Source organism: Ictidomys tridecemlineatus, chromosome 3 (genome assembly GCF_052094955.1).
Source record: "Ictidomys tridecemlineatus isolate mIctTri1 chromosome 3, mIctTri1.hap1, whole genome shotgun sequence".
In the NCBI taxonomy this organism is placed as follows: Eukaryota; Metazoa; Chordata; class Mammalia; order Rodentia; family Sciuridae; genus Ictidomys; species Ictidomys tridecemlineatus.
In genome coordinates, this window is record NC_135479.1 from 52,565,186 (window position 1) to 52,579,440 (window position 14,255).

Here is a 14,255-nt window from a genome sequence, read left to right on the forward strand (position 1 = left end):
CTCCAGAACATGCCTTCTTACCTCCAGGTCTTTGCTCCTATGTTTCCCTGGCGAGAACACTACTAGAATTCCCTGGTGACTCCTCTGAGTCAACATTTAAGACTCTAAACTATGCAGGGCACAGTGACGCACACCTGTAATCCTAGCTGCTTGGGACACTGAGGCAGGAGGATCTCAAGTTGGAGGCCAGCCTTAGTTACTTAGTGAGGTCCTGTCTCAAAATAAAAAAATATTTATAAGGGTGTTGGGTAGTTCTGGCAGAGTTCTTGCTTCCCACGCCAGAGGCCCTGTGTTTGATTCCCAGGACTGCGGAAACAAACAAAAGACTCAAAGTGTGCTCCACTGTTCCTTGTACAGCCTAAGTGAGGCAGAGGGTGTGTCCTAATTGCCTTTGGATCACCAGCCCCTTCACAGAAGGCAAGGTAAGAGGCCAATAAATACATACCCCCTAGCTCCACTCCTTTAGAGTCTAATATCCTCGGGATAAGAATTCCCAAGCCTAGTTCTGGACTGGGACGTGCATCTGGAACCCCTGGGGGCATGGGTGGTCTCCAGCTATTGATACTAAAGGGTTTTTATTCAGCCACTCAACAATATATTATGCCAGGTGCAGGGATCAAAGATGAATGGAGAAATTAACAAAGAGGATAAAGTTGAACAAATAATTAAAGAACACTGGAAATCTGTACAAGAAAAACAAAGGGTTTAATCCTTGCTTCCGTTCAGGTGTGCTGAGGAGGGAGGGCTTGCCCCCAACGGGCCTCCGTGTTTTCTCAAGGCGACAATTTGAGGGGGATTATATGTATAATCCTCAGGTTGAGTGTAGCGTTCAGGAAGGCGTGCCTGTATCTTAAACGAGACCCACACCTGGATCTATTGTTTCTCTAATTCCCTGCATGGGATACGAGAATTAGTGGTCAGGTTGGCAGCCCACTCGCTGTCAAAAGGTCCTGGGGACACCATGAAATCATTCTACTTAGACTCAGGAGACCCCGCCTAGACGCTAGACCCCGCTTAGGTGTGCAACTGCCCTTAGGGAGGATCTTAAGCGACCCCTTTAAAAGGAAGAGGCTGGCGGATCCAGGCCCCCGACTGGTAACACAAATTCTAAACCAAGACCAACACCTCAGCGGTCCCACCCCGAGTCCTCGGAAGAGCTTCTGAGAGGGGCACCACTGGGCTCCGCCCCCAGAGCGCCGGCACCGATTGGCTATCGCGGGCGCAGGGCGGGGCCAAACCTTAAAGGGTCCAGAAACTAAGCTAGTAGAGAAGAGGCTGTGGTGGCTGTGAAAGCCGGGGAGGTGATGCCACGTGTGCCCATATGGATTTCTTTTAAATCTCTCTAGGGCCCATACCCTCGTCCTAGGCCCATGGAGCCCTCAAGAAACTATCCACTGTTCGGGGGCGCCTTCTCCTCCATCCTCCCCCCTGGGGCCATTGATGTAAGGTGAGAAAGATTCGGCGCCCTGTGGAGGCCGACCGGGTGGGTTGCGGGAAGTCGGGGTCAACCAGGGTCTGCCTCGCCCCTCTCCAGTGACCTCCGACCAGTCCCAGACAACCAAGAAGTTTTCTGCCATCCAGTGACTGACCAGAGCCTGATCGTGGAACTTCTGGAGTTCCAGGCTCACGTGCTGGGTGAAGCGGCGGCGCGGTGAGGAAGGGGCCCGCGGCTGGCCAATGGGAGGGCCGAAACTGAGGAAATGGGCGGGGCCTACGACTGGACGGTTATTCCGGACGCGAACTCCCTAGGGCAATGCGATACTGCCGGAAGTGATCAAAGCCTAGGGCTTAAAGATGTTCGGGGTGGGGGTGAGGATGAGGGGCATTGAGAAATGCCCCCCATTTTGCTCTCCCACCTCAGGTACCATTTTGAGGACGTTGGTGGGGTGCAGGGGGCTAGGGCTGTGCAAGTGGAGTCTGTGCAGCCTCTCAATGTAGAGAACCTGGCCCTGAGGGGCTACTGTCAAGAAGCCTGGGTCCTCTCTGGCAAGCAGCAGGTAGCTAAGGAAAACCAGCAGGTGAGGGCCGAGGAGCGTCCTGGAAGGGGGATGGAGTGGCCTTAGGGATCCAGGTAAACATCCTGACTCTGATCCTTCTAGGTAGCAAAGGATGTGACACTGAACCTGGCCTTGCTGAGGCTGCCCCAGTACCAGACTGATCTCTTGCTCACCTTCAGTCAGCCCCCGTAAGGAGGAAAGAAAGGGCCTGTGTCTCCAGGAGAATTAAGCTGGGTGGGGTACAGCGGGATATTGGCTGGTGGGGTCCTTAAAAGAAGCAGATTGGGCCAGAGGTTTGGGGACACAGATACCTGAGTCCTCTGGGAACAGGAGGTGGGAACTGTCAACCTCAGTTAGTCCTGAACCATGTTCTTTCTCCCTTTGTCCCCCACCCCTAAGCCCTGACAACAGGCCATCTCTTGGACCTGGAAATGTGCCACCTCCACCGTGGAACCTGGGTGACTTTGAACAGCTAGTGACCAGTCTGACACTTCATGATCCCAACATCTTTGGTCCCCAGTAAAAATGCTAAAGCACTGTATGATACTACTGAAGACTTAGAGACCTGGGTCTGGGAGGGGAGAAAAAGAGTTTGAATACCACCTGGTTTTCTCTTCTTTCTTTCCTGTGCATAAACACAAGACACACCTTCTCTGCAGAAATAAACTTGCTTTATAACCAATATAATTTCTGTGTCTTTGAATTTTACAGGACACCTGGGTCTCCCAAATTCCCTTTGGTCTTGGATGGGAAAGTTTAAAGCTGTGCATGGGAACAGGAGGGACCCAAGGCTGGCAGTAGAAAGAGGGAAGCAATATATTTTGGAGTGATTGGTTTAGCCCTGAGAAGGGGGTGTGTAGAGTACAGGGGGATAGATAGGTTGGTTTAGAGCAACACCCAAAGAAGGGAAGGAGACTTACTACTTGTGGTTCAACCCTGAGAGAACAGAACAGGGAGTGGCGTTGGCTATCCCTCTTGGATGGATAAAAAGTCACATGGTCAGTAATCAACAGGACATAGTAGTGGAGGCAGAAGTGTCCAAGAAGTATCAATTTGGTGGAGTGTGGGAAAGTAGCTGTTATTTAGTGTACTTTTGATAGAGGAAGCGCAGCTGGTCCCAGAAGAAGAGGGAGAGGATGGTGTGGGGGCCAAGGCGGAAGTAGGAGGCACCTATACCCTTGTACATGCCAAAAATGCCCTCTGTCCGGGCTGTCTGCAGAAGAGCATCCAAGATTCCTCGGTACATGAGGCCCTGGAGCATGTTGAAAAGGGAGGGAGAGCACAGGGAAGGAGCTTGTCAGAGCCCACCAGGGGCTTCACCTCTGCAGGTTGAATTTGAGGCTCTTCCACCTGTACCCACAATCTGCTTCCCCTGCCTCCCCCAGCTTTCTCTACCTGCCTGCATCCCAGAGCACTCCCTTACCTTGCCCTGACTGTCTGTGGGCTGGTTATAGAGCCTTGTGCTGGCCACATCAAAGGGTGTCATGGCCAGGACAACTGCGATGCCACTCACCATGGCAGCTGCCAGAGCCACCTTCCAGCTCTGGGGAGGAAAGATCTATAGGGGGAAGAGACGAAGAGCTTTGTCAATCAGCCAATTATTCAACCACTGGACAGGACAGGCCCTGCCTGGGGGACACAGAGATCTGGTAACTCAGGGAGCTTCTACTCTACCAGTTGTAGCACAGTATACCCTGAGGGCTTGGGTATCCCCTCTGAGATAAAGTGACAGGAGAACTTGGAGAAGAGTCAAAGAGTTGGTAACCCTCAAACCCTCCTGCTTCTCCCTCACATCTGAAGGTTGTCACCATCCATTCTGGGGCCCACCTCCCTTTGCCCACCCTCTACCCCATTCCCTGATGGCCCCACTCCCTTCCCGGGCAGTACCTCCCACTGGCTCAAGAAGTCCTTGGTGGATGAGAAGGTGCACAGCTGGGTAGAGGAACCGATGATAACTCGGGGCAGGCCGCCCAAAGCCCCACGCCACAACCCCACCAGACCATGTTTCTGGCCAATCTCGGTTAGCGCCTGAAACATGCCCTGGTGGGGGGAAGACCATGGGGATGGGGTTCAGTCACCCCAGCATCAGGGGCTCCCACCTCCTAATACTGTCAAGGACTGGTCCTTAACATGTACCTGTTGTCTAAATGACCAGTTCATTTGTGGGCTTAGAGCCAGAATATGGGCCTTCAGTTTTTTGCTACCCATTGCCATCCCACAGCAGGGGCTGGTTGTGTATAAGTGAGAATATTAGCAAATGGGGAGAATGGGGCAGGAGAATCAGGCTTAAAAGATTTGAGGAGCAGGAATTCAGAGGATCTGGGTGGGCTTCAAGGGTAGAGGGGGCACAGCAGTGGTCAGGGTTAGAGCTGCCTGGGGCAGGCAGAAAGCTGAGAGGACAGTTGGGCACTCCAGCGGGTTTGGGGAACCCTCACCTGATGTTTATACTGGTGCCCTACAGCAATTTCCGAGGCTGCCTGTGCCTGTAGGTGTGTCTTCACCTGGAGACAAGAGAGTATCACAGCTTATGCCCTAGTGGCCATGCTCCCGCATTAGAAACTCAAATGCCTGACCCCCCCCTTACACTTCCTCTAGGGTGTTAAGCAATGAATACCCTTTTAATCTGATAATTATTGTTATTCCCACTTAACAAATTGGTCAACAGACTATGTGTCTCTTGGCTCTAGGCCCTGGGGAGGGATCTTCAAGCACTGCAAGATACCCACCCCCTCAACGTCCTCCTCTCCTTGAGGCTTGGGATTAGGGGTGGAGAGTTTAAAGGCTGGCAGTATTTCCTAAGACTTCAAATTAGGCAAGATCTGAGTGTCCAGACTGTCACACAAGCTCCCATTCCCAGTTCAGTTCTCCAGCTACCACATTGACCAGGCTCCCTATCAGACTCTGGCTAAAATGTGCTCTCAGGCTCCCAGGACTCATAGGGGTATGTGTTCAACTGATTTCAAAGAGGCTATTGTCCTTGAATCTCACCCTGGGAGTGAGCCCAGGTTGCCTCTCTTTCTGGAAAACATACAGCCTCCCACTTTCTTAGCTACACTAAGCAGGGCCTAGCCCCAGCTGTGTGACCTTGAAACAGTCACTTCCCCTCTCTGGGCTTCAGGTTCCTAACCCTTCACCTATATCTAACAAAGCAAAGGAACAGATTGTGAGATTTTAATTCTGTGATGCTCAGACCTTCCTGATTCCTACACTCACTGATGAGTTCTCAGGTTCCTCCTCTTCCCCTACACAAATCCAACCTCAATATCAGTTAATGATCATAAAATAATAAAAGCAGTATTATCAAATGCTTACTATGTGCCAGGATTTGTACTAGTGTTTTATGTGTGTTATCTCAGATATTTGTCTTCCTCAGTCCTTTCAATAATCACACAAAAAATTCATTACAATAATCCCCATTTTTTGCCGGGCAAGGTGGTGCACTCCTGTAATCCCAGTGGCTAGGGAGGCTGAAGCAGGAGGATTGTGAGTTCAAAGTCAGCCTCAGCAACTGTAAGACGCTAAGCAACTCAGTGAGACCTGTCTCTAAATAAAATACAAAATAGCCCTGGGGATATGGCTCAGTGATTGAGTGCCCCTGAGTTCAATCCCTGGTACCAAAATCATCACTATCATCATCATCATCATCATCATCATCATCATAATCATCCCCATTTTGCAGATATGGCAACTGAAGCTCAACATTTAGTAATTTTCAGTTAGGATTTGAGTTCCAGAATGGCTGATTCCAAAGCCCATCATATTCATCAACATTCAATTGAGTCTATTGAATGGGTGTGTATAGGGCAGATCAGAATGCCCTAAAACATGCCAGCACTTTCCTGATGCCCTTTCCTGTTGGCAAGGGAACAGCATCCTGTCACCTATGCTCTTGTGAAGAACCAGACTCCCACCCTACACCAAGGATCTTCCCTGAAGGCCTCAAGAAGGACCCTCCCCCTCCTTACCATGTAGATGGGGCTCCCCAAATAGGCTCCCATGACCCCAGCCAGGGCCCCAGCTGCTGCGCTGCGGGCAGGACTGAGGGTGCCCTCGGTGGTATGCAGGTAGCCCCTAGTCTCAGCCAGCCCGTAGGTGCCCAGTCGAATACCATTCATCAGGAACTGGTACAAAAGGGCAGGGGCCAGGCCCTTCTGCAGGGCAGCCAGGCCATCCACCTTGCCGATGGTGAAGAAGGCGTGGAAGACGTTTCGGTAGTGACGCTGGTAGGTGCCAGGGGCCTGCAGTTCTCCCTGCAACTGCATCCTGGTCTTCACAACCTCCAGGGGATTGGTGAACACACAGGCCCCGCAGGCTGCCAGACCACTCATCAAGAAGTCCATGGTGTGGGGTACAGTAGCCTCAGAAGGGAAGACCTCCGCTTGGAGGTCCAGAGTCAAGTGTCAGGGTCAAATGTCAGAAAGTCAAAGGTTAGCTGGATTTGAGAGTCAGGAACTGACAAAGAGGGGAAAAAAAAGAGGCGTGTAAGAGAGTCTGGCTAGGTTATGACAGAGCCTTCTGGCTAAGGGATTCGAGGTCAGGGAGGGGCAGAAGTCAGGAGGTGGCAGGCAGGTGGGATGTTCAGAATGGCAGGCTACGCTACGCCACGCGGGGCGGGGGCCAGCGTGTAGAGGAGGAAAATGGAAGGAATTGGGAGATGGGAGGAAGGAAAAAGAAAACCAGCAGGAGGAAAAGAATCCGGTGGTCTTCCCGGGACAGCAACGAGAGCTAGATCAGTAAGGGAGTCGGGACTCGGGACCGGGATGAACGTCCCAAGGTAGCTACCGGAGCTCGGAGCACCTTCACCCCGGGTAGCCTGCGGAGGCCCGCCGCCACACACCAGTGACCGGAGCGCTGCGCCAATCCGGAGCCTCGGGGAGCCGCTGCAGAAAGCCTCAGCCAATCAGCATCGAGCCGGCTCCTCGGCCAATGGGAGGCGCTGTCAGCGACCTGGCCCCCGGAATCGGCGGAGGCGGTTGGAATTAACTCTCCCAGATCCGGCGCCAGGGCCGGAGAGGCTTTGGGAAGGGTGTCCTGGGAACGGAGACTTTATCACTGGTGGGGAGGAGAGGTTTGACCTGGGCGGATGCAGAGGCTGAGCGCCGAGATGTTTGAGGCAGCTCCTCTTGTAGGCAAAGGGCTCCCATCTTTCGTCCTCTATCCGGGGTCATGTCCGGGTGGGGCTGTCTAACTGTGTCCACGCCCAGCTCAGTTCTGGGTGCCAGTGGAGCGCGGAAACTGCCAACCAGCCCGCGAGGGAGATGGGACACACCTGCTGGACCTGGGCCTGTCTCCTGGGGCTGAATAAAGTATAGGTTGTAGTGCTAGGATGTGGCTGGCTGTGGGGCGCCTGAGGAGGCCTGAGGATAGCGAGGGAGCTTGGTCAAATCCTTAAGTTCTTCTGATCCTCACAGCGACCCAGAGAAAGCAGGACAAGTCACGTCAGGAAATTTTATGTCCTTTACAGCTAGGCTTAAGTTGCAGCAAGTTGGAGATCTTGATTTACTGGACTTCTGTCCATGGGTCGTGAAAGAAGAGACTGGAGAAGCTAATTGGGAAAGAGGTGAAAGAGAAGGCTTAGAGAAAGAAGGCAGGAAGATCGGATGTCACCTGAAGCGGGTAGAAGAGCCTGAGGTCTCAATTGTGAACTGCCAGACTCAGAGCACCTTCTGAATTTCAATTTGGATCTTCCTGCTTACTATCTAGATTCCTTTGGGCAAGTTACTAAACATCTCAGAACCCTTTGGCAAAAGGAGAATGACAGGGTTTGGGATATAGCTCAGTTGGTAGAGTGCCACAAGGCCCTGGGTTCAATCCCCAGCACCACGCACACACACACACACACACAAGATTACAAGTACCCCAGAGGAAGTTGAAAGTTGTACTAGGAGCTCAACTTTGTAGGAAAGTCTGGAGCTGGTAGCTTTCCATGCCTTGTACATCTTGTCCCCACTTCTAGAATGTCCCTTTCACCTGCCCGCTTTGTGATGATCTCCAAATCATTACTCAACGTAGAAAGCTCATTTCTTGGCTCATGCATAATTTAGCCGCTCCCATTATATTTTGTTCCTTAAACATTAACCTACTTTTCTCACTTTGGTTAGCAATTGTTTTCCTACTTCTTCCTGGGCATAGGTGTGCTTGTTGCTATAGGGTGTCGGTGCTTCTAGACACTCATTTCTGGGAGACCTAGGGGCTAGGTCTGAGTCATCTCTATATCACCAGTGTACTAGTAAGTCATGAAGCCATAGGATGAAGTAGAGGGGTATCTTCTGTAGGTGAAGGGTACAGTAGAATATATATGATGCACTCTTCACCTCTGCAAGAAGAACCTTGAAAGGTTCTCCAGAAAATCTCCAAGGCATGCTACACCAATGCCCCAATTTTCTGGGGGATGAGATGCCATCATTGTTTTAAATCTTGAGTTTAACCCCTGTGTTTCTTGAAGTTGTGGTCCTTGGAGCAGCAGCAATCATAGCGGTACCAGGGAACTTAAGTGGAAATTTTCTAGCCCCTTCCTAAACCTCTTGAGTTGGAGTTTGTGTTTCAGTCCTCTGATGTACTCAGGAGTTTAAAAACCACTGATTTAAGTGTTTTTTTTAAGAGAGAGAGAATCTTTTAATATTAATTTTTTAGTTTTCAGCAGATACAACATCTTTGTATGTGGTGCTGAGGATTGAACCTGGGCCTCACGCATACCAGGGAGCACGCTACTGCTTGAGCCACATCCCCAGCCCAAGTTTTTTCTCTTTTAACACCAGATGCCCTAAAAATAGTCAGCTTTTAAGGTGTAGTTTTAAGCTTAATTTTTAGAGCAGTTTTCTGAACAGTAAAACTAATGGATACTATGAATGTTCTCATAGTCTCCACATTGTTTGCACTGTTATTAATATCTTACATTAACATGTCACATCATTATGATTAATGAACCAATACTGATACAGTAATAAGCCAATACAATCATGACACATTTTTGTTAACTAAAGTTCATAATTTATTCAGGTTTCTCCTGTTTTTTTTTTGCAAAAGGTCTTTTTTTTCTGTTCCAAGATCCCTTCCAGTATATTTACTTATTATTTACTTTTGTGGTACAGGGAGTGAACCCAGGTATCTGTACATGCTAGGCAAGTACTCTACCATGGAGCTACATCTCCAGCCTTTTTAAAAATTTTTTAAATTTTCAGAGAAGATCTCGCTAAATTAGCCAAATTGGCCTTGAACTTGTGATCTTGCCTCAGCCTTCTGAATATCAGGGATTTATAGGAGTGTGTTACCAAGCCCATTTTCAGTTTACATTTTTTTTTTTTTTTTTTTTTTTTTTAGAATTTTAACATTTATTTATTTTTTCCTAGGTTCTCGGCAAACACAACATCTTTGTTGGTATGTGGTACGACTGAGGATCGAACTCGGGCCGCACGCATGCTAGGCGAGCACGCTACCGCTTGAGCCACATCCCCAGCCCCTTCAGTTTACATTTGATTATCATATTTCCTTAGGATCTTTTTGGTTTGACAATTTCTCAGACTTTCCTTGTTTTTGATGATCTTGACAGTTTTTGAGGAGTACTCATCAGGTATTTAATAATCTGTCCTTCTAATTTTTTTTTGTGGGGTACGGGTAATGGGGATTGAAATCAGGGGCATTCAACCACTGAGCCACATCCCCAGCCCTGTTTTGAATTTTATTTAAAGATAGGGTCTCATTGAGTTACTTAGCACCTCACTTTTGCTGAGGTTGACTTTGAACTCATGATCCTCCTGCCTCAGCCTCCTGAGCTGCAGGGATTACTAGCCTTGAGCCACCACGCCTGGCGACTGTCCTTCTATTTTTCTCATCATGGTCTGGGTTATGGGTTTGGGGCAGAAAGATTACGGAGGTAAACTGCCATTTTCATCATGTATTAAGGATGGTACTTGATATATACTATCAGCAGGACATATCACTGTTGATATTGACCTTGATCACCTGGCAGAGGTGGTGTTTTCCCCAGTGTATTGATATTCCCCTTCCCCCCATTTCCATACTGTCTTCCTTGAAAGGAAGTCACTATGTACAGCCCAAACTAAGAGACTACGGATTTATGCTTCCCCTCCTGGAAGGATCTAGAGAAATTATTTGGAATTATTCTTTTTCTTAACTCTTTTTTTAAATATTTATTTTTTAGGTGTATATGGACCCAACACAATGCCTTTATTTTTATGTGGTGCTGAGAATTGAACCCAGGTCCCGCCCATGCTAAGCGAGCGCTCTACTGCTGAGCCACAATCCCATCCCTTGGAATTATTCTTTATATTATAATCCCACTCCAACTTCCTCATTTATTTATTCAAGCATTTACTTTTACCAGTATGGACTTACGGATGTTCATTTTTTGGGTTAGAATTCAATATTCTTTATTATTTTGTTCAAATTGTTATAAATTTGGCCTTTGGAAGGTCTTTCAATTCGCTCCTGTGTCTCTTTTACATACATTCATCATTTATTTATTTTTATATGGTGCTGAAGATTGAACCCAGTGTCTCACATGTGCTAGGCTAGTATTTTACCACTGAGCCACAACCCCAGCCCTATTTTTTAAATTAAAAATTTATTTTGGGCTGGGGTTGTGGCTCAGTGGCAGAGCACTTACTTAGCATGTGTGAGACACTGGGTTCAATTTTCAGCACCACATTTCATAAATAAAGGTCTATTGACAAAATATTTTTTAAAAAAACCATTTATTTTGACACTACACAATGTTACAAGCTCATTTGTATATTTCCTACCCCAGTCCTATATTCAGTCATTTCTCCAAGGAACTTTATTTCCTATTTTTTTTAACAGTACTCCATATTGATCTTAGGCCCTGTGCACACTAGGCAAGTGCTCTACCATTAAACTACACCCCAGTCCTGTTTCAATTATTGAGGAGTGGTTTTAGAAGCCAAGATCTGGGAAGTCTGGGCAGTAGGCTTATTTATTACTATTAAGGTGTCATTGCTTCTAGACACTTCTGGGAGAGTGAGAAAATAGATGTATGCATGCTAACTCATATATGTACACAAAAATATTTCTATATGCAAACATATTTATACTAAGCTAAATATGAATTCATACTGTCTCCAACTCTAATCCCTTGCCACATGGATCATTCTGCCCCCCCCCTTTCTGAAAATTCCCATTTCAACAGTAAGAACTTGGCTTTCATCATCCCCAATCTATGTACTTAATTGTTTAATTCTAATGTACATGTATAGGAGTGTCAGAATTGTTCATTTATAACCTTGTGGAAAACAACCTTATCAACTACTGTACAGTGTTTATGTGTAGTTCCTTTGTCTTTAGTCTTAAAGATACCACTCATGGCCAGGTGTGGTGGCACATACCTGTAATCCCAGTGGCTTGGGAGGCTGAGACAGGAGGATTGCAGGTTCAAAGCCAGCCTCAGCAAAGTTGAGGCACTAAGCAACTCAGTGAGACCCTGTCTCTAAATAAAATACAAAATAGGGCTAGGGATGTGGCTCAGTGGTTCAGTGCCCCTGAGGTCAATCACTGGTACCAAAAAATAAAAAAAAATTACATACATTAAAATTTACTCTTTGTTAAGTTCTATGGGTTTTGAAAAATGTATAATATATATGTATATATTATGCATTGCAATATTATATAGGATACTATATAATTACAATATTATACAAAATAGTATAACTACTCTAAAACATCCCCTCTTTTTCACCAACTGAACTCTCCCTGGGGGGTGGGAGGTTTCAATTGAACCACTGATCTTTTTCCAGATTGACTTCTAGGACTTAGAAATATGGATTTAATATTCCCCTATGTCTTTTTGTGGTTTGAAAACTCATTTTTTAAAATATTTTTTTTGTTGCCAATGGACCTTTATTATTTTTTTTATATGTGATGCTGAGAATGGAACCCAGTGCCTCACACATACTAGGCAAGCTCTCTACCACAGAGCCACAACCTGAGCCATAAAGCTCATTTCTTTTTTATCATTAAATAGTATTCCATCATACGAAAGTGCCATAGTTTGTTTATCTGTTTGTATATTGAAAGATAGCTTGATTACTTCTAGTTTTAGGTGATTGTGAATAAAGCTGCTATGAATATTTGTATGTAGATTTTAGTCTAGGCATTAGATTTTTTAAAAAATTTTCTTTTTTGTGATTATAGATGGACAGAATTCCTTTATTTTATTTTTTATATTTATTTTTTAGAAGTAGTTGGACACAATACCTTTATTTTTATGTGGTACTGAGGATTGAACCCAGTGCTTCACTCATGCTAGGCAAGCTTTCTTTCACTGAGCTACAGCCCCAACCCTAATCTAGGCATTAGATTTTTAATTTATTTTTGTTGCTGTTATTTCTTCTCTGATGTTGGGGATTTCCCAGTAGGGAGGATGAAGCAAGGATGCCCTAAAGGATTCCCTGTCTGGAGACTAAGGCAAGCCCTGTTGACATAGGTTTTTGCTAAGACCACAAGATTTAGGTTGGTAGCCCACAACTATCAGGGTACCTTAACAGAAATTTCTGGAATTAAAAAAAAATATGGCCTTATAATACAATCCAGCAATTTTATTTTGCAAAACAGTGTTTGCCCAACCAATTTGAAAACTAATGTCTAGGAGCAGGGTATTTAGTTCAGTGGTGAAGCACATGTTTAACATGCTCAAGGCTCTGCATTTGATCCCCAGTGTTAACAATAATTGTTTCTGTATGTTTGTTGGCTTTCCCACCAGAAATGAATGAAGTCTCTCACCCCCACTGTCTACAGGGAATTGAACCCAAGGGTTCACTACCACTGAGCTACTACCTCAGCCCTTTTTACTTTTTATTTTGAGACAGGGTCTCACTAAATTACCCAGGCTTATCTTGAACTTGCAATCTTCCTGCCTCAGCCTCCAGAGCTGCGGTTACAGGCATGCACCACATATCCAGTAATCTCTCTTGAGTATTGTAGTCTGCTGCCATTTTTTCCTGGGTGTGAGTGTTCTAACAGATTTGAGAGGAGTTGGAGGGGGAACATAAAGGGTCCCAGGTCTCCAAGAGAGGTGATAGTACCATGGAGAGGGAGGGAAGAAGATGCAGAGTTTTGGAGGTACCCGGCTGTGTTTTTCTCCCTGGGTGCAGACACTGGTGGGTTCATTTTGGCTGCCAGAATCCATGAAAATGCTCAGACTCCATCTGGTGGTAGTTTGACAGAATCCTCCGTGTCGGTTCTCACCTGGATCAGAAAATGTATGAATTCCTAGAGCAGGCAGCTTTGCCTTCTGCCCACTTCCTGATTTATCTCACACACAATCAGGCCACCTATCAGAAATTCCAGGTGTTCTGTGCTCCATGAAGGATTCTATTGAACTTCAAGGTCCTGGCCCTCCCAGAGGTCAGTTGGATTCAACACTTTCATTTTGAGCAACCCTTGAAAGGGATCCTCCCCACCCCACCTTGGTTGTGACACAAACCTAAAAAATAAGCTTACATAAAGGGAGCTAATAAACATGTATAACAAAACTCCAGATATAGAGCGGATTTCAGGCCTACAGTATCAAGCACTCAAATCTGTTTCTGTCTACCTCTCCCTTGTTGGGGTTTTTAGCCCCCCCCTTCCCTCCTGACCTGCGGGGAGCACGCCACGAACAGGATGGGCCAGGAAAGGTAAAGGTCGACTGGCCACCCGCACCCAGGCCTCCCTAGCAGGAGGACAATCAGACATGCCAGGAGGAACAGTCAAAGCAGGATCTCTTTTAATGAGAAAACATACACAGCTAATATAATGTACAGGAGCCAATCGGGATAAAGGTCAGCAGGGTGGGGAGAATTTACATCTACACCCATTCTATAGGCAGTAATGGGAGACCGGAACTGTCTGAGCTGTTTGTGAGGGCAGAAGGGTTCTGAGCGTATTCTAGAGGTGGTCCGATTCTTCATCACAATCCATGGCAATGCCTTCTGGCTAATCGCTAGGTGCTCTCTTAGCCACATGTGGCCCCAGGACTGGGAAGCGGGTAGCAACCAGCAAGTTAAGTTTCCTCTTTTCTGATGTAACATGCCCCATGTTACATCATTCCCTACACTCCCTGCATTGATTTTATTCTCAGGCCACTTCAATGATGGCTACTAGCAGCTCCAAGTCTAGCTTGCACCAGCTTAGCACCCCAGTGGAAAGATAATTTTTTTGTTTCAGTTGCTGCATTTGGGGGCAGAAGCTACAGTTCATTGGTAGAGCGTTTGCCAAGCATGGGCAAAATCAGAAATTGGGGGG

At 46.8% G+C, this 14,255-nt stretch overlaps 2 protein-coding genes across 8 annotated transcripts; one reads left to right on the plus strand and one right to left on the minus strand.

Annotated features, from left to right (window-relative positions):
* Positions 1-1,226: 1,226 nt before the first annotated feature.
* Rangrf (RAN guanine nucleotide release factor) lies at positions 1,227-2,684 on the plus strand. 5 transcript variants are annotated; one of them, XM_078042864.1, is made up of 5 exons: positions 1,228-1,447; positions 1,535-1,651; positions 1,862-1,997; positions 2,100-2,185; positions 2,397-2,684. In XM_078042864.1, the coding sequence occupies exons 1-5, from the start codon at positions 1,371-1,373 to the stop codon at positions 2,518-2,520; spliced, it is 540 nt and encodes a 179-aa protein (XP_077898990.1). In that variant the 5' UTR covers positions 1,228-1,370; the 3' UTR covers positions 2,521-2,684. The 5 variants fall into 5 exon arrangements, with proteins under 5 accessions (XP_040125363.1, XP_077898990.1, XP_077898991.1 ...); XM_078042865.1 differs by having other exon boundaries at positions 1,862-2,018; positions 2,100-2,231; positions 2,397-2,599; XM_005332851.5 differs by having other exon boundaries at positions 1,229-1,447; positions 1,862-2,018.
* Slc25a35 (solute carrier family 25 member 35) lies at positions 2,647-6,886 on the minus strand. Of its 3 annotated transcripts, XM_078042863.1 has the most exons (6): positions 6,780-6,886; positions 5,963-6,449; positions 4,433-4,498; positions 3,885-4,037; positions 3,421-3,555; positions 2,647-3,249 (listed from the first exon to the last, which is right to left on the minus strand). In XM_078042863.1, exons 2-6 carry the CDS (start codon positions 6,335-6,337, stop codon positions 3,076-3,078), a joined length of 903 nt encoding a protein of 300 aa, XP_077898989.1. In that variant the 5' UTR covers positions 6,338-6,449; positions 6,780-6,886; the 3' UTR covers positions 2,647-3,075. The 3 variants fall into 3 exon arrangements, with proteins under 3 accessions (XP_077898989.1, XP_040125362.1, XP_021587063.1); XM_040269428.2 differs by having other exon boundaries at positions 5,963-6,870; XM_021731388.3 differs by lacking the exon at positions 3,885-4,037 and having other exon boundaries at positions 5,963-6,870.
* Positions 6,887-14,255: the final 7,369 nt, after the last annotated feature.

Excerpts from the sequence above, each read along its gene's own strand:
- Rangrf (XM_005332851.5), top strand. The coding sequence starts at position 1,371 with ATGGAGCCCTCAAGAAACTATCCACTGTTCGGGGGCGCCTTCTCCTCC. Across the intron at positions 1,448-1,534 it reads CCTGGGGCCATTGATGTAAG|TGACCTCCGACCAGTCCCAG; the intron begins GTGAGAAAGATT and ends GCCCCTCTCCAG. Across the intron at positions 2,019-2,099 it reads TAGCTAAGGAAAACCAGCAG|GTAGCAAAGGATGTGACACT; the intron begins GTGAGGGCCGAG and ends TGATCCTTCTAG.
- Slc25a35 (XM_078042863.1), bottom strand. The coding sequence starts at position 6,337 with ATGGACTTCTTGATGAGTGGTCTGGCAGCCTGCGGGGCCTGTGTGTTC. Across the intron at positions 4,499-5,962 it reads TGGGGAGCCCCATCTACATG|GTGAAGACACACCTACAGGC; the intron begins GTAAGGAGGGGG and ends TCTTGTCTCCAG. Across the intron at positions 3,250-3,420 it reads CCACAGACAGTCAGGGCAAG|GGCCTCATGTACCGAGGAAT; the intron begins GTAAGGGAGTGC and ends AACATGCTCCAG.